This window comes from Entelurus aequoreus, linkage group LG08 (genome assembly GCF_033978785.1).
Source record: "Entelurus aequoreus isolate RoL-2023_Sb linkage group LG08, RoL_Eaeq_v1.1, whole genome shotgun sequence".
NCBI classification, from domain to species: Eukaryota; Metazoa; Chordata; class Actinopteri; order Syngnathiformes; family Syngnathidae; genus Entelurus; species Entelurus aequoreus.
The window spans coordinates 24,002,548-24,028,918 of NC_084738.1; the positions used below are offsets into that span (position 1 = coordinate 24,002,548).

Here is a 26,371-nt window from a genome sequence, read left to right on the forward strand (position 1 = left end):
GGTTCGATCGAACCCAGGTTAAGAACCACTGGCTTAAATGCAGCTGCTCGGCCATGGAAACCCATTCCATGACGCTCTCTGCGTACTGTATGTGGGCTAATTGGAAGGTCACATGAAGTTTGGAGCTCTGTAGCAACTGACTGTGCAGAAGGTCTTCCCACTATGCGCTTCAGCATCCGCTGACCCCTCTCTGTCAGTTTACGTGGCCTATCACTTGGTGGCTGAGTTGCTGTTGTTCCCAAACTCTTTCGTTTTCTTATAATAAAGCAGACAGTTGATTTTGGAATATTTAGGAATGAGGAAATTTCACGACTGGATTTGTTGCACAGGTGGCATCCTATGACAGTTCCACGCTGGAAATCACTGAGCTCCTGAGAGCGGCCCATTCTTTCACAAATGTTTGTAGAAACAGTCTCCATGCCTAAGTGCTTGATTTTATACACCTGTGGCCGGGCCAAGTGATTAGGACACCTGATTCTGATCATTTGGATGGGTGGCCAAATACTTTTGGCAATATAGTGTATTTAACCATGTTGGACATGGCCTAAATGAAGAGTTTTACTTATGTATTACAGTGAAACATTTTCGGTTTACAAACCTCTACATCGCGACAAATATATCTCTGTGTGCGAGCCATGTCTCGGTGTAGGAACGCTTAATTCATTCATTCACTTTGCGTGCCGCTTGAAGCCATCGGGGGCTGCTATTTTGATGACGTCACTTCCTGTATACGCGGGCACGACCAATAAGAAGAGCTTTGACGCGAGCGACACTTCTGACGTGTTTATTTCCACATTTGTCGTATTTTGCGCGGTCACAGCTGTGTCAGGCTGTCTTAGAGATGACGTTGTGTGATCAGAAATGCTTTGAATGTGTCCAAACTCTCAAAATCGCTGTATAGCTTCAGGTTTCTAGACAACGGCTTTGAGCTAGCGTTTTAGCTAGTTAGCTTCTGGCTTGCGGCCCATTCAGTATGAGGATTTTATCAGTGAAGGAGGAATTGTTCCACAGCAAGTCTGTAATTGTGATGCCACAGCGGACCTTTTTTTTCCTGTGAAGGAGAAGGCACTACCGGGACACAAGCTGATGAAGGATTGCCTCACACTGCTAGTTTCTACTAATGCTAGCGGTGACTCAACAATGCTACAAAATTCTGAGACACAAGGTAAAAGAAGTTTCCTTTTTTTGTTTTGTATGAGGTGGCGACTTGTCCAGGGTGTACCCAGCCTTCTGCCCGAGTGCAGCTGGGATAGGCTCCAGCACCCCCCGCGACCCCGAAAGGTACAAGCGGTATAAAATGGATGCATGGATTGTAGCAACATGGTGGTTAACGTTTTGACATTTAAGCTTGCTGTATTGTTGTGTATATATGTATACATATACATACACACACACATATATATATATATATATATATATATATATATATATATATATATATATATATATATATATATATATATATATATATATATATATATATATATATATATATATGTATATATATATATACACACAGATATATATATATATATATATATATATATATATATATATATATATATCTGTGTATATATATATATATATATATATATATACATATATATATATATATATATATATATATATATATATATATATATATATATATATATATATATATATATATATATATATATATATATATATATATATATATATATATATATATATATATATATACAGTGTTGGGACTAGTTTCGGCGGTAACTACCCACACAGCAGAAGACTGCTATACGGATCCGCCTTCAAGTCGCCCAACCCGCGTTACTGTCACATTCGTTTTGGCTCCGCCTAGAGGATACAGCTCCGCCTCTGAAAATTGTACGGTCAGACAGCTGATCCTGAGCGGACTCGTGTCTGATTCGCATACGCGGACGCGACAAACCAAACCGGCGCGCGCCGCTTAGAGTTAGCCGACCAATGTCTGCACCCGCAGACGTGGACGCGCCTACTAGCGTGTACGCGCATGAGCCAAGATCTCTGGACTTTCTTTGCTGGAACACGAACGTAAGTATAGATTTATTGATTTATTGTTACATTCGCAGTAAAGATCAGCCTTTGTGTTTCCATCATCATTTATGTATGATTGTAATGACGTTGTTTGATATTAGGACTAGCAGTAAAACTTTATATTCTGTAAAAAAAGGCTATTTTATTTCCAGCGCCGCCTCCCAGAATGCTTTGCAGGGACGTGCGTCTGACGTCACGTATACAGAAAATTCAAAATGGCTGCACGCGGTAGGTGAGGCCCGAGCGAAGAAAAGTGGAAAAGAGTGTTATTCGTCAAAAAACCCACACAACGACGGTCATTTTTTCGCCGTGCTATTGTAAAATTGTCTTTTATCTGTGTTTTGTGTTCCGGGGGACCCCGACTCCAGAATGTGAAAGTTTCCCGTGTGAAGCCGGTGAGTAAAAAGTTCCATACAGTTAACTTAGGCCATCTTTTGTTAGACGCTGTGGATGTGTGTAGGTTACATGCTACGATATTCCACATATTTCCAACTGCTTGAAACAAAAGCGTATTACTTTATTGTCAGTGTTGTTTAGGCCCAGGTCGCTAACGTTACTGCGTTAGTCAACAACGTAACGTTAACGGAGTGGAAACAGCCGTTCTTTGCCATTAATATGAGTGTGTATTATTTCTTTCTTTGTTCTTTAGTGGAGCTCGAGATCCTGTTTACTGTGGACTAGCTGTGTGTGACGCCATGTTGTTTTTGTTTACATAAAAAAAAAAAGGTATGTCTATGTCTTTTTTGGCATAGTTAATTGTAGAAAAAAATATAAAATGAGGTGATGTGAGTGGGAAAAATTGCTGCACATATTAAGGATCCTTTTTCTTGATCTATATTTTTGTTATTTGCTGATGTATATACTTTATATACTGTTTTTTATTTAATTAATTTATTAGAGACTATTTTATGCTTTATTTACCTTTTTTTATTATTATTATTTTATTTACTATTATTATTATTATTTCCACATGTAAGCATAAATAATTGATCATATTAGTACATTGTTTGATTGCTTTGCTTAATGCATTCCATAATTTAATTCCACATATTGATATACTGAAGGTCTTAAGTGTTGTACGTGCGTACAAATGTTTTAAATTACATTTCTCTCTAAGATTATTTTTCTCCTCTTTTTTTGAGAAGAATTGTTGTATATTCTTGGGTAGCAGGTTATAGTTTGCTTTGTTTATAATTTTAGCTGTTTGCAAATTCACTATGTCGTGGAATTTCAGTATCTTTGATTCAATAAATAAAGGATTTGTGTGTTCCCTATATCCAACATTATATATTATTCTAACTGATCTTTTTCGTAACACCGTTAATGAATGAAGTGTACTTTTGTAATTATTTCCCCATATTTCTACACAATAACTCAGATATGTAACACTAGTGAACAGTAGAGAATATGAAGTGATTTTTTGTCTAGAACATGTTTTGCTTTATTCATTATTGACGTGTTTCTTGCAACTTTATGTTGTATATTTTTTACTTGAGATTTCCAGTTCAATTTATCATCAATCATTATACCTAGAAATTTGGTTTCATTTACTCTTTCAATTTCTATTCCGTCTATTTGTATTTGTGTTTGACTTTCTTTTCTACTGTTACCAAATAGCATTATTTTAGTTTGACTGAGATTCAAAGATAGTCTGTTTTTGTTAAACCATCTTTTTAATTTGTTAATTTCTTCTGTTATTATTTGTATTATCTTCTGTGTGTTCTCTCCTGAACAAAACGCTGTTGTATCATCCGCAAATAATACTAACTTTAAATCTTTTGTAACTTTACAAATGTCATTTATCTAGACATTGAATAATTTAGGTCCTATATTGATCCCTGAGGTACACCACAGGATATATTTAGCGTTGTAGACGAAACCACCACATTAATATTAAGGATATGGTTAACATTCTTAGTGCTAAAGATATTCCCCTCTCCTTGTATCCCTTCTCCCAGCTCCACCGTCTCGCCGAGTGCCAGCAAGAGTCATGAGTACTTGTCAACTCGACTCCTCAACTGAAGATAACTTTCTAGGTAAAGACTGATCTCCAAAATAATATCTCAGCATCCAGTAACCATGGTTAACAGATCACAACCATTTAATACCAATTTATCTCCCTTAGCACCTCACCATGGGGAAGGATGTATTCGTATGCCTTCGCCAGCACATGCATTAAACATGCAGAGAGTTACACAAGGTAGGGACTGATCTCTGTATACACTACACCCATAATTTCAAACCCTACTTTACGATTGAGCTGAAGTTCTGACTATTATGTCCTGTACTTTTACCTTTCTTGTAGTTCTTACCACCTTGGGGCACCATGCAGGTAAAATCTCAGCTCATCTTACTTGCTTATTTGTATACACTAACACCTGTGCATGCTTTTGTTCACGTTGTTCCTTTGACGATGAATAAATACCCCTTTTCTTTCTTTCTACATTAAGGGTGCCTTTTCATCTGATTAAATTCATAATGAACAGGGACATTGCGGTTGTCCCAAGTGGATGGTATGATGATAGGATGGTTTTCTGGCCCAGCTATAAAAACACCGACAGAATTGAAAGGGCCGCTTTAAATGAGGAGCAGCATGAGCCAAACTGGCCAAGATTTGACGTTTCTGTTGTCCGAACTTGTGGTATGCAAATTCATAATCTTCTTGTTTAAAAATAACGTCATAGTTGCTTCTCTTTATGCTTGGAATAACCTATTGTGTCTATGTTCTGACCAGGTCTCTTGTAAGAGAGAGACCTGATTTATCATCATCAATAATAATAATATTCTGTTCAGCTCTACAGCTAATTTGAAACTCATGTTCATTTTAACATATTCAATTTTAGACAACTACAAAGACGCATTAAAAATAATGCAACAATATGGAAAGGGCTGCAACACCTCAGACCTGCAATCTGAGGCAGAGAACGAGGAGCTGCCAGAAAAAAGGAACAGGAAGCCAGTGTAAGTGTGTTCCGTCTTGTTTTTGTCATGTTTCTACAGTAATAGGAAGGTTATTTCCGGTAGCATTCAAAAATAGACCAGAGATGCTTGTACTATATGTATATTTGGCAATTTTGGTATTGCAATAATCCTAATGATATGGTTACCCAACAGCCATCGTCTCGGGGACTCAGATGATAGCGAAGAAGACCGGGGAAATAGTGACCTCACATCTCTGGGGTTGGCAAGCCAATTGCACAGGCAGAGTAAGGAATAATCTCTTAACATCGAAAACAACAAAACCACCACATTAATATTAAAGATATGGTTAACATTCTTAGTGCTAAAGATATTCCCCTCTCCTTGTATCCCTTCTCCCAGCTCCACCGTCTCGCCGAGTGCCAGCAAGAGTCATGAGTACTTGTCAACTCGACTCCTCAACTGGAGATAACTTTCTAGGTAAAGACTGATCTCCAAAATAATATCTCAGCATCCAGTAACCATGGTTAACAGATCTCAACCATTTAATACCAATTTATCTCCCTTAGCACCTCACCATGGGGAAGGACGCATTCATATGCCTTCACCAGCACCTGCATTAAACATGCAGAGAGTTACACAAGGTAGGGACTGATCTCTGAAATATTAGTGTATAGATAGGCCCCTTGGGTATTACCAGTCATGGTTAACTAATGGCTCTCTCACAATGCCCACCTCAGTAGGAACGGCAGTCCCTCCTCGACTCCCTCCACCCCCCTCACCAGCAGCCCTCAACATGTGGCAGACAGAGGAGCCTGGATCCAGCCTGGCCTACAGGCCAACATGGCGAGGGGGAAGAATGGCCGACAACATTTCCTGCTCTGGTGAGCAATAACTGACAAATACCGGATGGTCATTCTGTGCCACAAATTTTGGAAAAAATTCAAATTCACAAGCAATCACATATTTTCTTCAAACTTTGTCAATAACTTTTGTCATTAACTAAGGTCAATAGCTAATGTCAGGATTATGAGTAATGAGGATAAACACTGAAACATGTTAATTTTATACTGCTGTTTGTCAACAGTGCCTGAGGTAATCCACATCCTTAGCCTGCTGGAAACTATTAAACACAACCAAGACCAGCTGATTGCGAAGGTAAACTTCTTAAGCCTTGAATAGGTCAATAATTCTTAATGACATTGATTTTGATTCATTATTATTTTTTAAAGAAAGAAACAGCCTACATGGCAGCTTTGTGTGATTAGAGTAAACATTGCTACATTTTCTTGTTACATTTCACCTGTTTGCTCTTTAAATACCACTTTTAATGTTTTTTATTTATTTCGATCATATTTTTTAAAAATGTACCCTGGGGCCGTTAAAAAATGACCTGCAGGCCGCAAATGGCCCCCGGGCCGCACTTTGGACACCCCTGAGCTACACGAATACAAACATAGAATGATAGTACAAATATAATAAGAAAACAATGTCAACCTCCCAAAGTTGGGTTATGGATATTTATTCATGCCCCCCACCCCCAACCCCCCGCCGCCGTCATCCAACAGAGCCAAACAAGTACTCTGATCAAGGAACCAAATAACGATATTGTTTAAACATTTTGGATGTCTTGCACACCTATACCCTGATCACAAATTCATAGTTTACGCACCTTATTTTAACCACCTCCAGTAACTTTAAGTCATGCTTTTTTTTTCAAATGTAATCTCCTTAATACCTATCACATATTTTGTATTGTGTAAGCATACTTGGCTTTGGATGCTTCCTACCATAAACATAAACGTATCTGTCTTGTAATCTTGTTTGATTACAGGTGCTGTGAGTAAAAATGTGTTGACAAGGTCAGCCACGGACGCTGAGGTCACCAAACACGCCATCAGGTGGTTCAACTTGGCGGGGGATCGGGCAACGAGGAGACGAGTCCCGCTGCCACCTCCTCAGGAGGAATAGAGATGTATATGTATAAATAAACAACCTTTTATTGGACTTCTTGTCATTCACCAGTTATTCATTTTCTGATATGTTAGCTGTGCATGGAGCAGCGTTTCCTTGAAGTTGTAGCCTAATAGATTAAATATGTATATTTACTTTTCAAATATATATTATATATATTTACTTTATAGAGTGAATTGACCATTTTCTGTTTCTGCCTATTGACAATATTGTTAGTTTAAAGGCCTACTGAAATGAATTTTTTTTATTTAAACGGGGATAGCAGATCTATTCTATGTGTCATACTTGATCATTTCGCGATATTGCCATATTTTTGCTGAAAGGATTTAGTATAGAACAACGACGATAAAGATTGCAACTTTTGGTATCTGATAAAAAAAAAAGGCTTGCCCCTACCGGAAGTAGCGTGACGTAGTCAGTTGAACATATACGCAAAGTTCCCTATTGTTTACAATGATGGCCGCATGAAGTGAGAGAGATTCGGACCGAGAAAGCGACAATTTCCCCATTAATTTCAGCGAGGATGAAAGATTTGTGGATGAGTAAAGTGCAAGTGAAGGACTAGTGGGGAGTTGAAGCTATTCAGATAGGGAAGATGCTGTGAGAGCCGGGGGTGACCTGATATTCAGCTGGGAATGACTACAACAGTAAATAAACACAAGACATATATATACTCTATTAGCCACAACACAACCAGGCTTATATTTAACATGCCACAAATTAATCCTGCATAAAAACACCTGCGTGTTTGTTATGCTAGCTCCTAGCTCCTCTGCTAGCTCCTAGCTCCATAGAACACGCCAATACAATTCAAACACCTGATCAATACACACAATCACTCAGCCCAAAAGACCGTTCACCTAACCCAAGGTTCATAAAGCTTATATATTTTTAAAAAGTTACGTACGTGACGCGCACGTACGGTACGGTACGTGTTATGCTAGCTCTTAGCTCCTATACTAGCTCCTAGCTCCATAGAACACGCCAATACAATTCAAACACCTGATCAACACACACAATCACTCAGCCCAAAAGACCATTTACCTAACCCAAGGTTCATAAAGCTTATATATTTTAAAAAAGTTACGTACATACGCAAAAAAAAGTTGCGCACATACGGTCAAGCGATCAAATGTTTAGAAGCCAAAGCTGCATACTCACAGTAGCACGTCTGCGTCTTTGTCATCCAAATCAAAGTAATCCTGGTAAGAGTCTGTGTTGTCCCAGCTCTCTACAGGCGTCTGTGTATCGAAGTCAAAAGTCCTCCTGGTTAGAGTCTCTGTTATCCGAGTTCTTCCATCTTGACTGCATCTTTCGGGAATGTAAACAAAGAAGCGCCGGCTGTGTACTGTTGTTGCTGACTACGTTCGAAAAATACGTCCATTTCGCACCGACAACTTTCTTCTTTGCTTGTTCAGCTTCCTTCTCCATAATGCAATGAACATGATTGAAACAGATTCACGAACACAGATGTCCAGAATACTGTGGAATTATGAAATGAAAACAGAGCTTTTTCGTATTGGCTTCAATGTGGAAGGCATACCCGTGTTCCCCGGTCTACGTCACGCGCATACGTCATCCTCAGAGGCGTTTCGAACCGGAAGTTTAGCGGCAAATTTAAAATGTCACTTTATAAGTTAACCCGGCCGTATTGGCATGTGTTATAATGTTAAGATTTCATCATTGATATATAAACTATCAGACTGCGTGGTCGGTAGTAGTGGGTTTCAGTAGGCCTTTAAAAATACAAGGCAATGCATATGTAAGCCTATATTGCTGTAGTAGGGCTTAGTGAATTTTTTAGTTTCCTATTTTATCCTACAGCAAGAACAGAAGGGATTTTGAAAATAAGATAAAGGGGTCCAAAACGGCCAGATGGGCCAGGGTTTTTATGAGTCCGTTGCTGGTCCGCGGCGGGAGGTTAGGCTTTGATCTTGGGTGCGGAGCGGATGCAGCGCGCCGTCACGGCGCACCCGCCGCGGCGCACCCGCCGCGGAAATAAGGCTTTGATCATGGGTGCGGAGCGCATTCAGCGCGCCGCCACGGCGGATCCGCTACCTGCCGCCGTGGCGGATACGTTCCTGAGTGCAAATGGACGCCGATGCTGGTCCGTTTCGCGGTTCCGTTCCGGAAAGCGCGATACCTGCGCGGGGGATCCGCCGCGGAGTGTTTTTGCTGTGTGGGTAGTAATCTAACGCGTTATTTTTTATTTTTCAGTAACTCAGTTACCGTTACTACATGATGCGTTACTGCGTTATTTTACATTACTTTTAATGTAGTATAAAGTGTGTTAGTGTCGTAGTTCTGATTCTTCTTGTGTCATAAACCGGAGAAGAGAGACCTGCGCTCTGTGTGTGTGTCTGAGTGTGGGGAGTAAAGAGAGAGAGGAGGGGAGCGTGTCTGATCATGGCGGAGCTGCAGTCGAGTTTGGAGATATTTTCACTACTATTCTTTTGTCGAGCACAAAGAAAATAACATTTTAGTTAAATGTAAATTGTGCTTTGGATCAAAGATCCCATCTACTGCCCAAAACAGCAATTCAAATCTGCTGAGTGCTGCAACAAAGCTACATAAGCAACATGCTTCGACGTAGCTAGTAAAGAGAGACAGAGACTCCGATGCCACTTTCCCTCCACCACTTAAGGATTAACTCTGCCTCTGTTCATCATTCAGCACTGAAGGTACACACTGTGTCAATCAATGTTCCCTGTAATTGTTCATGTGTGTGAGCAAACGCAAAAAGTCCGTGAGCATTGAGTGGAGGCCATGTGAGCAACATCAGACATGCACACTGTGGCTACACCAGCAGCACACCTGTCCCAAACCTGACTAAATAACAAGTTTAATCTCCATCCATCCATCCATTTTATACCGCTTGTCCCTTTCGGGGTCGCTGGAGCCTATCTCAGCTGCATTCTGTACACCCTGGACAAGTCCCCACCTCATCGCAGGGCCAACACAGATAGACAGACAACATTCTCTTATTATTATAATCAAATGACAGCAGTCATTTCCTTTTCTAATATAAGTGTTTAGGCCCACTTACAATGACAATAACAACAAATATTGTTTTTCATGAACTGTGTACTTGTATTGTTTGTCTGGGTGGAGGTCCTGCTTTGGAAATAATTTGTACCCCTTTCAGACATATTGCATTTAGTTCCCATTAAAACATTCACATGTTGCACAATGAGATGTAAGCAGGGGATCATGTGTACATTCCTGCAACTTCCTGTTTGTAAAAAATATATACTTTTATGAGTATTTATTTAATAAACTAATAGCATTTCATGATTAATATTTATAAATTAAGATTCCTAATAAATGACACTAGAATAAGCACACATTTGATTGGTAAATCATAGTGTAAGGACCTGGAATGACACTTTATGTGTGGTGTTGGAGTTGTCCGACTTTTTGTGTGGCTGTAAACGCATCCCTGGCTAAGTGCCATATGTGCATGTGTTGGCGCAAGTGAGAAAGAGCGAGCGGCTGCTGTTGATCTAACAAAGTTGCTTTTGGTCTGGTTTGTACTGCAGAAAATGACCACTTTTGCTAGATATCATTTTTTTTACTAATGTTTTGGTGATGTGTTTTTGGCCGACAATATAGAGTTTTGCTCAGTAAAGTGATGGATGGAATTCATGTCCTCAAAGCGTCTCGACAGACGTTACAATATTTGAACAATGATGACAAAAACTGTTTTCTCTGTCGTGTCCGTGTCGTGTTGAAAATTGTTATGCGCTTATTTTTTTATTTGATTTTGTGCGTGGCATAGATTTGCTGTGCGCAGAGGACAATTGAGCAGTGCGCAATTGCACAGGCGCGCACCTTAGAGGGAACGTTGCTTTCAATTCTCTTATATACTCTTTCATCCTAGACTTCTAGAGTGTTTGACTATCACATCACTCTAAATGTATAGACTATAAAGTTCACAAACATAAAGAAGGATGCTAGTGGGCCAGGCCAATCTTTCCTTATCTCTAAACAAAAACTGGGGAAATGTGTAGAGTGTTCTGGGCTTCAGACATTATTTTGTGTCAGAATTCTTTGAGGAAAAAACGCCTGGTTAGGCTTTGTGTATGTAGTGTGTGCCTTTCTTGCTTTGCAGCTATGTTGTTATTATGCTGTTTGTTACTTATGTATGTTATGTTGCAGCTATTTAAAATAGTTTTGTCAATTTGTTCTGGCCAGAAACAAATTGGCCTTTGTAACATATATTTGTCTTTGTGTGTTGTATGTAGACCACATTGTTTGTGTGTTGTATGTAGAGCACATTGTTTGTGTGTTGTATGTAGACCACATTGTTTGTGTGTTGTATGTAGAGCACATTGTTTGTGTGTTGTATGTAGACCACATTGTTTGTGTGTTGTATGTAGAGCACATTGCTTAGCAGAGTTCAGTGATGCAAATGCATGTCAAGTTGATCAACACATTGTATTATTCTGCAGTGCAATAACAGTACTGAAATGAAGGCTAAAGGGCATTAATGGGAGCTTTAAAAAAAAGAAGAAAAAAAGAAGTAACTAAATAGTTACTTTTCAAAGTAACACATTACTTTTTGATGTAAGTAACTGAGTTAGTAACTGAGTTACTTTTGAAATGAAGTAGCTATAACTAGTTACTGGTTTTCAGTAACTAACCCAACACTGTGTATATATATATATATATATATATATATATTATAGTGTCTTTAGAGTGTGCTGTGTTTTTACTAAAAATGGGACTTTTGTCAAGGCTAGAACCTATTATTCATATTTACATTGTTTCTTAGGGCGAACTCTGCTTCACTATATGAACTTTGTTTGCGAAATATATTCAAGAACCAATGAAGTTTGTAAATCGAGGTTCCACATTAATATGTTTTACAGTGCAGAATTTGCCTTGTTGTCTATTTGGTTGTCGCATTTACCTCGGCACTATGGGGTTGTGTCTCTCAAATATACAGAAGGTATGAAAATTTACGAAGAGTTCATCTACTTAGTCTTTCTTGTAGTATGACTTTTGGACTTTTATAACGAAACAAAAAGTGTGAAGAGGAAGCCATATTTTATTAACAAGCTAACTATTTTGAGATGCTTGTTAGCCTTTATGCTAAAAAATAATTGTGTGAATGCCACAAGGCTCAGCAGGGACATCTGTGCTCACATTGGTTTGTCTTCCCAAATATCCCAGATTACCAGGAATTCCAGATTTTCCTGGAAATGATTTTGTTTTTTATAGCCTTATTCTCCCACAGTTTTCATCCGATCGGAACCATTCATGTATAAAAATGTTCGGCTCGATCCGGGCGACACAATTATTTATTTATTTTCTTCCCAAAACGCCCAAATTCACCAGGCATTCCTGTAAATGTTTTTAAAGGTAATGGGCCATTTTTCAAACTTGCACAATACCCACATTTCTCACACGGTTCAAATCATTCCACCATCCACACACTTCACTCACCTTGGAAATTCAAGCCAAAGTGGTTTAGGGTTCCAAAATTTCCCTGATTACCAGGAATTACCAGGAACTTTTCACAATTGAAAAAACGGCCAATTTCCATCCGATCGGAACCGTTCAAGTATCAATACGTTCGGCCCGGCTGGGACACCGTTACTAACATTGGATTGTTTTCCAAAATATCCCTGATTCCCAGGAATTCCAAGTTTTCTTTGAAAATATTCAGTTTTTTGACCACCTTCTTCTCCCTCTGTTTTCATTTATAACCGTTTGAATATCAAATATCAAAACAGTCCTCTCAATCCGGACAACAAACATATCTATTCTCCCCCCCACCCCCCCTAAAACTCTCAGATTACCAGGAATTATTGGAAATATTTTCCAAATGAGTGGGCCATTTTTAAAACTTGCACAATTCCCACATTTCTCACCCGATTCAAACCGTTCCACCATTCACAAACTCCACTCACCCTGGACGTTCAGGCCAGCATCTTCTGTTTCCAAACTTCCCTGATTACCTGGAATTTCCCCATAGTGAAAATGAATGGGCAATATACAACTTCTACATACATCACATTTCTCAATATTTTTGAACGGTTCCGAAGACAAAATGCTCCTTGCTCTTGGTACCTAAGTACTAGCATGCTAGCAGTAGCGTGCTAACTTTTTAAGCTAAGTTTACACTTTTTTCTCTAATTCCGCTATTTAGAGTCATATAACTTGGTATGTGACACATGCTAACTGTTAGAATGCTAATGTTAGCAGGCTAACATTAACATGCTAGTACTTGCTAATTTTGAAACCGTTTACCCCTAACTTTTTTAGCTTATTTTGCAATTTTTTCCCACAGACTCATATAACTTATGTGAGACATATGCTAAGTGTTAGCATGCTAACATTTTTTTAGCTCATTTTTGCAACCAGAGTCATATAACTTGGTATGTGACATATGCTACGTGTTAACATGCTAACGTTACCATGCTAACATCAGCATACTAATATTTTTTTAATTAATTTTGCAGCCTTTTACCCCAGAGTCATATAACTTGATATGTGACTAAGTGCTAAGTGTTTACATGTTAACGTTAGCATGCTACCATGGCTAATTGCATGCTTGTCAGTGGCTTCACACGCAATTTCTACCGGAGTTGCACAGATTCTAGTTAAGATGTGAAATTAAGTCGTATTTGTGTATTATATCTAATCAGTGGCGTGCAGTCACCAGAGGCAGGGGAGGCGGGGCCTCACCTGCTATCATGGAAAGAAAAAAAATGTAAAAAGAAAAAAAAAACAATTAAATTGTTATATATATCCAGTGATTACACTAAAGTTATTTTCCATTTAACTTCACCAGTTTTAGATTATTTTTATTTTTATTTTCACATTTGCTGTTCAAATACTGAGAAGAGATGGTGCGGTGATCAGCACCCAGTTGAGGCACGTCACTGATTTGCTAACTAAACTATGGCATAGTTTAGTTAGCTGAGGTATATAATGTACAGTGTATTTTGTCAAAAACTGTATGTGTGTAACGTATTTCTTGTGCTGAGCATTCATAAATCTGCTGCAAAAGACGTACTGGTTGAGGCTCGCAGTAATCCGGCCTCCTGGTGGTAGAGGGCGGTAGTGATCCCAGAGATCATTCCTCGGCCGCAGAAGAAAAAAAAAAAGAAAAAAAAAGTTTGCAAGCGATTGTTTATTTCCTCTCGCCTGGACTTTTATTAAAAACATGGAGGATTACATATGTAAAATAAAACAGTTTTCTAAACTGGACTTTCAATCGAAGCAGGAGGTAATAATTTAAGGTAGACCAACGCCGGAGCTAAAAGGTTTGCTTTTGACTTCGGGACAGAAGACCCGTTCTTTTCAAACGGCGTGGTACACACGCAAAGGCTGGCTGTGTGGATGTCCAGTAAGAAAGGTAAGACCATAATAATGTTTTTTTTATTAAATGTGCTTTTTTGTGTGCTACAGTTGTGTAAAGAATGCTGGTATGAGCTTTTAAACACAACCCGTTAACTGCTGCCAATCACATGGTGAACAAGATACTATTTAGGGTTCATATGTTTGTAAATCTGACTGTGATGATGCAGTGCCTCACCAGACATTAACCTCACTGCACGCCACTGTATCTAATACAATGCTGTATTTCTCTTATTGGATGGATATCGCGTAAGAGGAGAGGCGGGGGGTATTTATATTGCAATGCAGTCTACTGAAAACAATGGAAAGTGCCACTCTACATAGGAAGTGACGCTGTGGTCAAAGTTGGAGTTGCCACAAAACACATTTTTAGATATTCACTCTACTGCCATCTGGCGGCTAAAGTAGATAGTGCAACCCCACCCCCCCCTACCCCCACCACCACATACACACACACACACACACACACACACACACACACACACACACACACACACGCTTTAATAATGTTCCAAACATGTATTTAGGTCATAAACAGTTTGTTATGCTCTATGAAAATATTTGATTTATTGATGTTAATCCTATTTTACGGAAATTAATCAACCGCAGTCATGCCATAAACAGGGGATGTTTCTCAATTCAACTGATGTCCGATAACTTGAACATTGAACAACGGTCCAAACCAAGTAAACAAATTATCAGTAACTCCTTGGACATGGTGAAAAGGTTACAATTAAATAAAATCACAATGTCTTTTTTAAACTTTTTAAAGTTATAATTTGACACAGGATACACTCCCCTACATTTCCATCTTGTAAATTTTACTGTAGAAACATTTTTAATATTTTACATTTAATGTAATTCAAACGTATTGAAACATGTTCCTTATTATAATGATAATCATTATAAGAAAGGAAGGTCTTGTGTGCTAACACATTTGTTGCATTTGTCGTCGTTGTACAAACTCAGCATGTGTGTTCCTGTGAATGTGTGTGTGTGTGTGTGTGTAGGAGATACAAATCAAGAAAGACTGGTTTCTTGTCTGCGGTGTAAATCAGTAGGGGTTTTAAGTATGTCCAAACAGACTAACTGACTCGTCTCAATACAATGACCATACGTGGGATGTAGAACATATATTTCCTGTAAGGTGCGTGCGTGCCACACCACAGCCTTCCTGGTTCTGTCCGATTGTGCATAAGACGAGTGTGTGAGCGCACGTCCAAACATCTGTCCACCAGCGAGTGAGTGACCTTGTTTATACAGAATCCCCCCACTCCCTGCACCTCTCCTAACAGTAGATTTGTGGATTAAAGTGTCACCTCAGCATCCCAGACCATTTTATTTATTGCCCTACAGCTGCATGACATTGACACACACTATAGTACTGTATTTGATTAAATAAAATCCCCATCAAAGACAAGACAGGCAGTGCATTTCATCGTTCATGTACGTTTACCATTTATGTGCTTCTTCTACGCTCACTGGCCACGACAATAGGTACACAACACACCAATAAACTGTGTTCATAAACACATTGTACTGCATATTAGTTGGTTATGATAGACACTGCCAGATTGTGGTTATAGTTTGCAGTGGTATCGAACCACACTGCATGCTTTATAAAGGCTACATAAATTACTTAACTACGGTATTATTTATACTTTTAAATCATTCCTATTTAATTTAATATTCTTATTATTTGAACTATATGTTTGTGCTATTTATTGCTGTTTTGTCATTTAAAATACTGTTGTAGTAGTTATTAAGAATTAGCTAGTACAGGGGTCCCCAAACTTTTTGACTCGGGGCCCGCATCGGGGTAAAACAAATTGGCTGTGTATATATATATATATATATATATATATATATATATATATATATATATATATATATATATATATATATATATATATACTGTGCCGCGAGCTCGATGATGTCACGTTATCGATGGGAAAATGCATGTTTAGACAATATGATTTGCCTGAGCGGCTAGGAGACACAGAGAGCAACAAGCGGTAGAAAATGGATTAGAAAGGACAGATTTTTAAAAAAAATTATTTTTAAAAATTACAAAAAAAATTTTTTTTTTAACGTGGGACTTTTCCGTTGGCTGGGTTTTGGACGCTGGCGGGCCGGAGTTTCGGGACCCTTGAGCTAGTAATACAATTTATTACTAAGTAACATTAGTTCAGTATTGGCTCACTATTTAGCATGCCAAAGGTCACTTTCACGGTTATTACCGCTAATTAAGTCTTAATAATGTGTTAAAAAAGTCATTCCTAACCAGTCAAGAAAACATGAATCACCCATTTTTTTAAACTTAGCACATCTCATTATTATTATGTTCGTCCCTCGCCACATTGTGCTTCAAATATTGTGCCTAGTACAGGGGTCGGCAACCCAAAATGTTGAAAGAGCCATATTGGATAAAAAATTAAAAAATCTGTCTGGAGCCGCAAAAAAATAAAAAGCCTTATGTAAGTGTTATAATGAAGAAAACACATGATGTAAGTGTCTATATTAGCTAAATTTGCTTACTATCAAAGGCTGACGCAAATCTTTGTTGACAGAAATGTTGTATTTTAATTTTTATTCTACACATTTATTCTACAACATTGGAAATCATTAGTAAAATCACAGGATGAAATAACTCCTGGAAATTACTGGCTCAGAATGGCCAAAGGTATACATATGTGTGTCCAAGTTAAAGGAAACAGCAGGCTGTCTTCTTCTAATGGATTTATTACAATCTTTGCAAGCTCGGTAACGTTTGCTGTGGTCTGGAACAACATGGCACACAAACAACTATCAGAAAATCAGCCAATATTACATACAGATAATGTGTCATGATACATGCAAACATAAATTAAATACGGAAAGGACATAAGTAAAGGAAATTAAATGAGCTCAAATATACCTACAAACGAGGCATAATGATGCAATATGTACATACAGCTAGCCTAAATAGCATGTTAGCATCAATTAGCTTGCTGTCATGCACTGACCAAATATGCCTGATTAACACTCCAGCAATTCAATAATACCAACAAAGCTCACCTTTGTGCATTCACACACAGTATAACACGTTTGATGGACAAAATGAGACAAGGTAGGAGTGGTATTAAGTCTGTATGTGGTAGCATCGGAGAAAGTTGTACATGTAAACAAACCACGATGAGTTCAAGGATCGCTGAAATTAGTAGGACAAATTGGTGCTTGCCAAATACTCTCATCAGTAAAGCATGTTTAATATAAACAGTGGGATTTCTAACAATTAGGTTTGTGTTATGTTTGTTCTCCCACAGAAAATATATTAAAAAGGAAAACTTTTTTTTTTCCATATTTTTCCATTTTCACACATCTCTGAAAGAGTTCCAGGGAGTCACTAGGGCGGCGCTAAAGAACTGCAGGTTGCTGACCCCCGCACTAGCACATCACAGATTTTTTTATTATTTTCTGAGCATATTCTACAATATTTTTGCCCTAAATCAAGCTTTTGTAGGCATAGAAATGGCTAAATGTACTAAAATATATACATTTTAGAGTAGTATTGTCAACTAAAGGAGAACAAACCAATCAATACACGCTGTTCAGTATCGTGGCCACTGATTGGCTCAGCCTCAGGGTGCAGTACTATATTAGATTAAAAGAGTGTAAAGGTGACTAAAGGGTGTTAAGGGTGTCAAACGTACGGCCCGAGGGCCGGATCAGGCCCACGAACTGGTTTTATCTGGCCCGTGGAATGAGTTTGCTAAGTATAAGAATGTATCTGAAATTTTTGAATGAAAGAAACTGCTGTTCTAAATGTGTCCACTGGATGTCGCAATAGCAATTCTTTGTATCTTTGTAGATGATGCTACATATGTACAAAATAAACCACATGATGTTGGTACATCAGTCGAGGAAAATGATCAAACTACATAAATAACATCCTGTAATTTGATTTTGATATACTTTTTTTCATCTTGATAGATTGAAAATTAACACCAATGAGTTGACTGATGAACATTATCACATAATTTATTCAGAAAATGTAAATAACAACAAATAAAGATATAACTTTTAACCGCAATATATAAGTGTAAAAAAACCCAACAACATTATGATTTGTACAATTTCAGAATGTGCTTCTTCTATTTTTAAACAAAGAAAACAATCTGAAGTTGTCTTTATTTTTAAGTTATCGTGCCGTGACTTTACCAGTCTGGCCCACTTGGGAGTAGATTTTTCTCCATCTAAAATGAGTTTGACACCCCTGGTCAAGAGGGTTTACTTAATATTAAAAAAACGTATTGACAAGCGGTAGAAAATGGAAGGATGGATGGGTATTTAGAAGGTAGTAAACAGTTTTTATGCTCTGGCTGTGAACATATAATTTATAATGAATAATTCACAAAAATGTATTTATCGCGGTTGTGTTGGTAGAAAATGGATGGATGGCTGTTCGGAACTAATTAACTTACTCATGGGATTACTGTGCTTGTAAATGCATACAGTCGCATTTTAACAGAAAATTCTAATCAGATTAACAAAACAGTACAATTTGTTTAATAGTTTGTGTGATAAGGACTATTAAAGTAGTTTAGGAGGTTAATGTACTCGTTTGTCTACATGCAGGCACAGTTGCACTGTCTGCACATAAACATCATGGGCCTGAGTCATGTCTTTGTTTCTTCAGTGTGTGTGTGTGTGTGTGTGTGTATACGCTCCTCACTCTTTCATCTGGTCAAGTGTTCATCAGGCCGTCCTTCATCAATCACACCACGCGGCAGATCACTCATCGACTGTGGCTCCTGCTTTCAAACGATAACATCTCTCCATCCACAGACGTGCTCTGTCTGTAAAACACACACACACACACACACACACACACACACACACACACACACACACACACACACACACACACACACACACACGCACACACACACACACACACACACACACACACACACACACACACACACACGCATGTAAAGTGACGTGGAATGCGATCATAGCCACTCTCCAAGTATTCCTGCAAACGCAGCAGGAGGCACCTACACATTATACCCCCCCACGCTCCATAACACCCGTACGCGCGTACACACACGTACAGTTGCCATGGCGACGGACAGGCAGCCATGCAGAATGAGTGCACGGTCCCTGGGGACATCTCCTTTGTCCATCTTTCCATGGCTCTCCTTTAGTGATGACAAGACGTCTCCTCTCTGTCTGAACCCCCCCATCCTCACTTCATTATGTATAATGTATGGTGTTTCTCTTCTGCACTCATTTCCCATCCTGCAACGTTTGTACCCGAACTCTTTCCCCCCGATTTTGCAAAACGGCGTTGCTCGGTGTAAAAATGACACGTGGGACCCGAATCCCAGTCGAGCTGGCTCTTCCAGCAGACTGGAGCGTGTTGCAATAAGCCGCAGGTTGCAGCCGTTTGAGTGGCGGTTCCTTATTATGACAGAGAGGCTGTGTGCAAAGATTGCGAGAAAAAGGAGGAGGGGAAAAGCCCTCTGGTTGTGATTTGTAGTAAAAGATGAGGCCTTTATTTCCCATGAGTCACCAGCACTCTGCATGTTAGGACTGGACAACAAGTAAAGCGACTACATGGGCCAGAATGGGGTCGGCGGTCACATGGTTATGGTTTTACTTTATTTCAAACATGCATTGCTTGTCACTAGAATATACTTGTCTCTCCAATTTAGGTATGGAAATCTACCATAGTTGGGATCAAAGCTCACCTACCTCTTCTTCTCTGGAGTGAGACGTCTGAACTTTAGGGGTTTACAACAAAACAATATGTGCAAAGGGAAAGCTTTGGTTTAGGTGTTCTACGTTGGTAAACCTCCACTCAGGCTTTTGGCATAGTAGCTGGCACACTTACCTCTCAATTGGAGCGGTGGCAGTATGGGAAGAGTGAAACACAACGCAGAGTCAGCAAGAATTTCAGTCGGGGTTGGTCATCACGTACAGTACAGGCCAAAAGTTTGGACACACCTTCTCATTTCAATGAGTTTTCTTTATTTTCATGACTATTTACATTGTAGATTGTCACTGAAGGCATCAAAACTATGACACCTGTGAAGTGAAAACCCTTTCAGGTGACTACCTCTTGAAGCTCGATCAAGAGAATGCCTCACTCACTCATCCCATGGCCTAGGAGGCCGTAGGGGTGTCATGGTGGATGCTTGGGCAGTCAGCGCTCACAATCTTCTGCTGTTCGTAGCAGGGTTTGGAAGCTGCAGCCAGTCCATTCTTTGATGTTGTCCATCCAGGCCTTTCTCTGCCTGCCTCGTCTCCGCTTCCCCTCTACTGTTCCCTGCAGGATGGTCTTTGACAGGGAGGTGTGCCTTGTGACATGACCAAACCAGGTCAGCTTGCGACGTTTAACTGTTGAGAGTGGAGGTTCCTGTTCGCCAGCATGGGTGGTAACTACATGTCGAACATAATCATTTGTCCGGTGTTCACTGTATGATATATGTAGCATTCTTCTGTAAGACTTGCTTTCAAAGGACTGTATCCTGCGCTCAGTGTCCGCTGTGAGCCTCCAGCTCTCACAACCATAGAGTAGGGTGGAAAGAACAAGTGACTTGTAGAGTCTGACCTTCACCTGGAAGCTGATGGTATTGCTTTTCCAGATACTGGTCAGTCTTGTCATGGCTGATGTTGCTATGCCGATTCTTGCTCTGTTCTCTTTTTTGGAGCTGCCATCTTCACTCACAAAGGACCCGAGGTACTTAAAGTCCTTTACTTCCTCCAGGGTTTGTCCATTCAATGTGATGTTCGGTGGTGGTAAGTGATTGTGACTGTTGACCAGGATCTTGCTCTTCTCTGCACTTATCTCCATTCCATAAGCTCTCGCAGCCTCCTCCAGTCTGGTGGTCAGTTCCTGGAGTTCCGCCTCACTTTTTCCCATAAGGTCAATGTCATCCGCGAAGCGAAGGCAGGAGACGGGTCCTCCCCCGATGGTAACGGAGGTGTGGAATTCTTGGAGTGCTTTTTCCATGATGTTCTCCAGGAAGACATTAAATAGGACAGGGGAGAGGAGACAGCCTTGACGGACACCAGTAGTTGTTTTAAACGGTTCTCCTATGCTGTTGCTGATTAGAACTGCACTGCTTGAGTCTGTATAAAGTGCTTGGATGACCTGAATGAGATTATTGTCGAAGTTGTAATTTCTGAGAACCTGCCATAGTCCTTCATGCCAGACACGGTCAAAGGCTTTTTTAAAGTCAATGAAGTTGTGGTATAAGTTGTGCTGGTGCTGAAGGTGCTTCTCAATCAGTAGTCTGACGTTGAAGATCTGTTCGGTGGTGCTCCGTTTTGGTCTGAATCCAGCCTGTTCCTTGGAAAGGAATTCCTCTGCCTTGTTCCTCAGTCTGTTCAGGATTATCCGCAGCATTACTTTGTTAGCGTGACAGATGAGGCTGATGGTTCTGTAATTTTGGCACTGCCTTGAATTCCCTTTCTTAGGGAGAGGGATAATCAGAGATTGGGTCCATTTTTGGGGCCACTGCTTGGTTTCCCAAATCTTTTGGCAGATGTGTGTCAGTGCTATTATAATGCTTCGCCCCCCATGCTTCCAAAGCTCTGCTGGGACGTTATCGATGCCTGGTGATTTGCCGATTTTTAGGCTCTTTACTGCCTCCTCTACTTCAGCTTGCAGTATTGGTGCATCCTCGCATTCGCCACTGGGCTTCATGGCATTGGTTAGTATGGCGGGGTATGGTGATATTGTATAGTTGTATAGTTCCTGGCAATACTCTGTCCACCGTTGGGTTATTTCTGCTTTCTCTGTTAGTAGAGATCCATGCTTGTCTTCTATTACTGTGGCTATAGGTTGTTGTGTCCTTGTCAGTTTCTTCAGCGTTGCGTAGGCTGCTTTACTGTTGCCCTGCCGTATCCCTGCATCTATGCTTTCACATTGTTCTGTGATCCACTTTTCTTTTGCTTCCCTCATCATCTTCCTGATGTTTCTGTTCACAGAGGTATGCTGCTTCGCTGCCTCTGGGTCATCCTTCTTTGTCTTTTTGAGGGCCCTTCTGAGGTCACATTGGTCTAGGATGTCATCAGTGATCCATGGTTGGTTTTTCTTCCTGTCCTTCCCTAGTACTTCAGTTGCTGATTCTATGATTGCTTTCTCCATGTTATCTGTCAATGAGTCTATGTCTTGTACTAAGTTAAGTGTTGCAAATTTCCCTCCTATGTTTGCCTCAAATATTCCTGCAACTTGTGGGTCTTTAAGTTTGTCTAGACTAAATCTGATGCGTGGGTTAGTGTGTTTTTTTGGAGTCTTCAGTTTAAGTTTAAGCGTCATTAGTACCATATCGTGGTCACTACCAATGTCCGCACCAGGAAATGTTCTGGTTCGGGCTTTGTTGATGCTTGACTTGAACCTTTGTGGCGTGAGTATGTAGTCGATTTGGTTATGTATCTTTCCGTTCGGTGCATGCCATGTTGTTGTTCTCCGAGAGGTTTTATGTGGAAACAGCGTATTGGCTACAGTGAGCTTATGGCTTTTAGCAAAGTCCAGAAGTCGCAGTCCTCTGTCGTTCGTTTCACCTAGCCCAAACCGCCCCGCTGTTCCTCCCCAGTGGTCGTATGCATCGGTACCTATTTTGGCATTGCAGTCTCCTTGGATGACTAGAAAGTCCTTCTTGGGAGTTTTCGTTATGGTTTTCTCTAGCTCCTCATGGAAGGTTTCAACTGCTTCATCATCATAATCTGTCGTTGGGGCATACACTTGAATGATGGTTAAATTCATGGGCCGCGCAGCGATTCGGATGCTGATGAGCCTGCTGGATATAGGGGTGCAGTTGATGACTGAGTTTATTTTGCTTTTGTTGACAATAAAACCAACTCCATGTTGATGTCTTCAGTCCTCTCTGCTATACCATAGCTTGTGGCCTTCTTCTGTGGTAGTCTCACCACAGCTAGTCCACCTGACCTCAGCCAAACCAAGGATGTCCCATCTGTATCTGTCTAGTTCATGGGTCAGTTCCTTCACTTTCCCACAGGCATACAGTGTGCGGACGTTCCATGTTCCAATAATGGTGTCATTTTTTAAGAGGCTGGGTGTTGATGTTGATGTTGTTGTTGATCTTGTCCCAGTAGTAAACTTGTCACCCCCACCCTGGGGCAAGGCAGTTAGTAGCGCGGTCGTTGTTTTTCCGGGCCTCGACCGATCCGGCATGTAGATACTTGACTGTTTTTCCATCATGACATTTTATTAGGCAAATAAGCTTGGTGGTGCCTATCTCCTCTCCAAGCTCTTACAGGGGCGCCAACGACCCCCTGGCGACCCTTGTCTAGTTTAGCCTGCCAGTCGAAGCCGTTTACCGTGGTGTGGCCGCAGAAATTCTGCTACTTGGAGCCATAGACAAGAGCTGGGTGTTGGTGAGGTCCAGTAAGGATTCAACCAGCACTGGTGCAACCGGCACCAGTAATCCAGCTGCGACCGTATCATCCTTAAAGGTAGTACCTCTCCCTTCCACCCCAACACCACCTGAGAATGCCAAGAGTGTGCAAAGCAGTAATCAGAGCAAAGGCTATAGAATATAAAACATGTTTTCAGTTATTTCACCTTTTTTTGTTAAGAACATAACTCCACATGTGTTCATTCATAGTTTTGATGCCTTCAGTGACAATCTACAATGTAAATAGTCATGAAAATAAAGAGAACACATTGAATGAGAAGGTGTGTCCAAACTTTTGGCCTGTACTGTATGCTGAGTCTGTCCTGTGCACCTCCATGGCTGTCTGGTTTGGATCTGCAACCAAGCTGGCCAGACACAGACTGCAACGGACAATTAGAACTACAGAAAAGATAATCGATATCGATCTTGCCCCCATTTTAAGGACTTACATCGGTCCAGGTTCAGGAAATAGCATGTGGCATCACTGCAGACCCCTCACACTCTGGTCACAAGCTGTTCAAACCCCTCCCCTCCGGTAGACGTTACAAATCACTGCACGCCAAAAACAACTCGTCATTCGAAAAGTTTCTTCTCTCAGGCTGTCAATCTGATGAACGGTGTAAAATAACTCTGGAACTAATATGTCACTCACTATGTTTCCAAGCACTAAATTAGTCTGATTTCTCAAAGAGTTAGTTTTTTTTGTATTTTCACACCTAATGCCCCTCAAGTTAGACGCAGTAGTGATTTTAGGTTTGTTTTCTAACGAGTTTCAGCACATTGTGGAACGCCCACTTTTAGCTCCAAAATGTAGGCAGTCCTGGATCAGCCTGCCGACATCATCTACAGAATACTGGATGCAATTTCATATTGCTTAATATGTATTTTGGTAGCATATTCATCCCCAATCACAATATTTCTGCCCAGAATTTGAAGGAATTATCAAATATGGCTGCCAGACGCATTGTTGCAGGTTGTAACAATACAACTACAGAAAAGTTCAGCCTGCATACATTTCCAAATGATGGGAATATGAGGAAAGTATGGACCTGTACAGTCAAATTGACTCACGTAAAATGGGATGGACTAAGTTTAATTTGCAGCTATCATTTGAATGATTCTGACTCGAAAAAGGAAGGGTTTTGGTCAGCGTTTGGATTAAAAAGATTCGAACCAAATGTGATCCTGAAAATCAGGCACACCCTCGAGACAAAGATAGCGTCAGAACCTGTGGAAAAATGGACAAAGAAGAGCAGAGCTTAAAACAAGAGAGAAAGAAAGTAAACCGCTGGAATTCTATTTTGCGTCCTCTTCTACTGATGTTTACGTCAAAATAATTGAAGATATGCTGAAAGAGCATGAGGAAACACAGGCTATGGTGTTGATGGAAGAGCAGGGAAGTCAGAAAATGGTGATTTTGTTTTTGCTCATAATGTTAACCGTATCAGTTTTGAAGTAATCATGGAGCAAAGCAACAAAAACAAGAAATTAAGTGATCAAAATAATAGTTTTATATGCATCTATCCAAACTGTCTATGTGGGAAAATGGGCTCCAATTCTGTAGAGGACATCACACCAGGAGGGGGCGACATATCAAGTCTGGCGATGGAAAGGGGGCATTCTAAGCAGTGTTGATTTTGACAGCTGTTTTTACTTTATTTTTAGTCATATTTTCCATCCATCCATCCATCCATTTTCTACCGCTTATTCCCTTCGGGGTTGCGGGGGGCGCTGGAGCCTATCTCAGCGACAATCGGGCGGAAGGCGGGGTACACCCTGGACAAGTTGCCATCTCATCGCAAGGCCAACACAGATAGACAGACAACATTCACACTCACATTCACACACTAGGGCCAATTTAGTGTTGCCAATCAACCTATTCCCAGGTGCATGTTTTTGGCGGTGGGAGGAAGCCGGAGTACCCGGACGGAACCCACGCAGTCACAGGGAGAACATGGAAACTCCACACAGAAAGATCCCGAGCCCGTGATTGAACTCAAGACTACTCAGGACCTTCGTATAATTTGTTTTAGTCAACATTTTAGTCGACTGAAATTCCAGTACATTTTGTCGACTAAAACATAGAGTCTAGCGGACAACACATCTTGGAAGTTGTCTTGAAAGCACTTCTATCATTGCAGAGCATCTCAAAAACTAAATTCACGACAAGACCTGCACAAGTACATTTCACACTGACCTTATTGTGTGTTATGGTTTTACCTGAAATTTAGCATTTTTTTCAAATGTTGATGAATACATGACTATGTGTATAACAAAAGTAGTGGTAAAGTAAGCAGTCTTGCTCCTTTTCTACTGTCTTTGATAGTAACAGTCATTCAGTACAGTAGGAGTCATTTGGAAAAACTAGTTAAGGCCTACTTACTGTTGTGTAGATGTCCTGATGATAGCCTGCAGAAGAGGCTTCAAGTTGGTTGTATTTTTTACCTGTGAAAATGAAGCCAGAGGGTTTACAACATGTCTTGTTGTTTACCTTGCAAAGGTCAAATGTGTCCAAAAGTCTTCACTGTCTTCCAGATGTAGAGTGTAATGATGTGTGTAACAATACAGAATAGGGATGTAACGATATGAGAATTTCATATCACGGTTACTATTATTGTGGAATGTGCTCAGAAAGCTTTTCAAACATA

At 40.1% G+C, this 26,371-nt stretch overlaps 1 protein-coding gene and 1 long non-coding RNA gene across 2 annotated transcripts in view; one reads left to right on the forward strand and one right to left on the reverse strand.

Moving 5' to 3' along the window:
• Positions 1–26,141, reverse strand: part of LOC133655676 (uncharacterized) — a 59,126-nt gene extending 32,985 nt beyond the window's left edge. Inside the window, exons 1-2 of the long non-coding RNA XR_009827027.1 lie at positions 26,107–26,141; positions 19,028–19,151 (exon numbers count right to left, since the gene is read on the reverse strand). This is a non-coding gene — a long non-coding RNA (uncharacterized LOC133655676). The remainder of the gene's footprint in view (positions 1–19,027; positions 19,152–26,106) is intronic.
• Positions 2,604–6,940, forward strand: LOC133655014 (uncharacterized). Its single transcript, XM_062054902.1, has 12 exons — positions 2,604–2,778; positions 4,011–4,088; positions 4,178–4,252; positions 4,358–4,384; positions 4,503–4,693; positions 4,896–5,013; positions 5,167–5,258; positions 5,374–5,451; positions 5,541–5,615; positions 5,712–5,855; positions 6,059–6,129; positions 6,806–6,940. The coding sequence occupies exons 3-12, from the start codon at positions 4,197–4,199 to the stop codon at positions 6,812–6,814; spliced, it is 861 nt and encodes a 286-aa protein (XP_061910886.1). The 5' UTR covers positions 2,604–2,778; positions 4,011–4,088; positions 4,178–4,196; the 3' UTR covers positions 6,815–6,940.
• Positions 26,142–26,371: the final 230 nt, after the last annotated feature.

What these genes read in the sequence shown, in the direction of transcription:
- LOC133655014 (XM_062054902.1), top strand. Translation starts at nt 4,197, where the DNA reads ATGTATTCGTATGCCTTCGCCAGCACATGCATTAAACATGCAGAGAGT. An exon ending in TTCTGTTGTCCGAACTTGTG is followed by an intron (nt 4,694 to 4,895) that starts GTATGCAAATTC and finishes ATTCAATTTTAG; the next exon opens with ACAACTACAAAGACGCATTA. An exon ending in AAGCCAATTGCACAGGCAGA is followed by an intron (nt 5,259 to 5,373) that starts GTAAGGAATAAT and finishes CCCTTCTCCCAG; the next exon opens with CTCCACCGTCTCGCCGAGTG.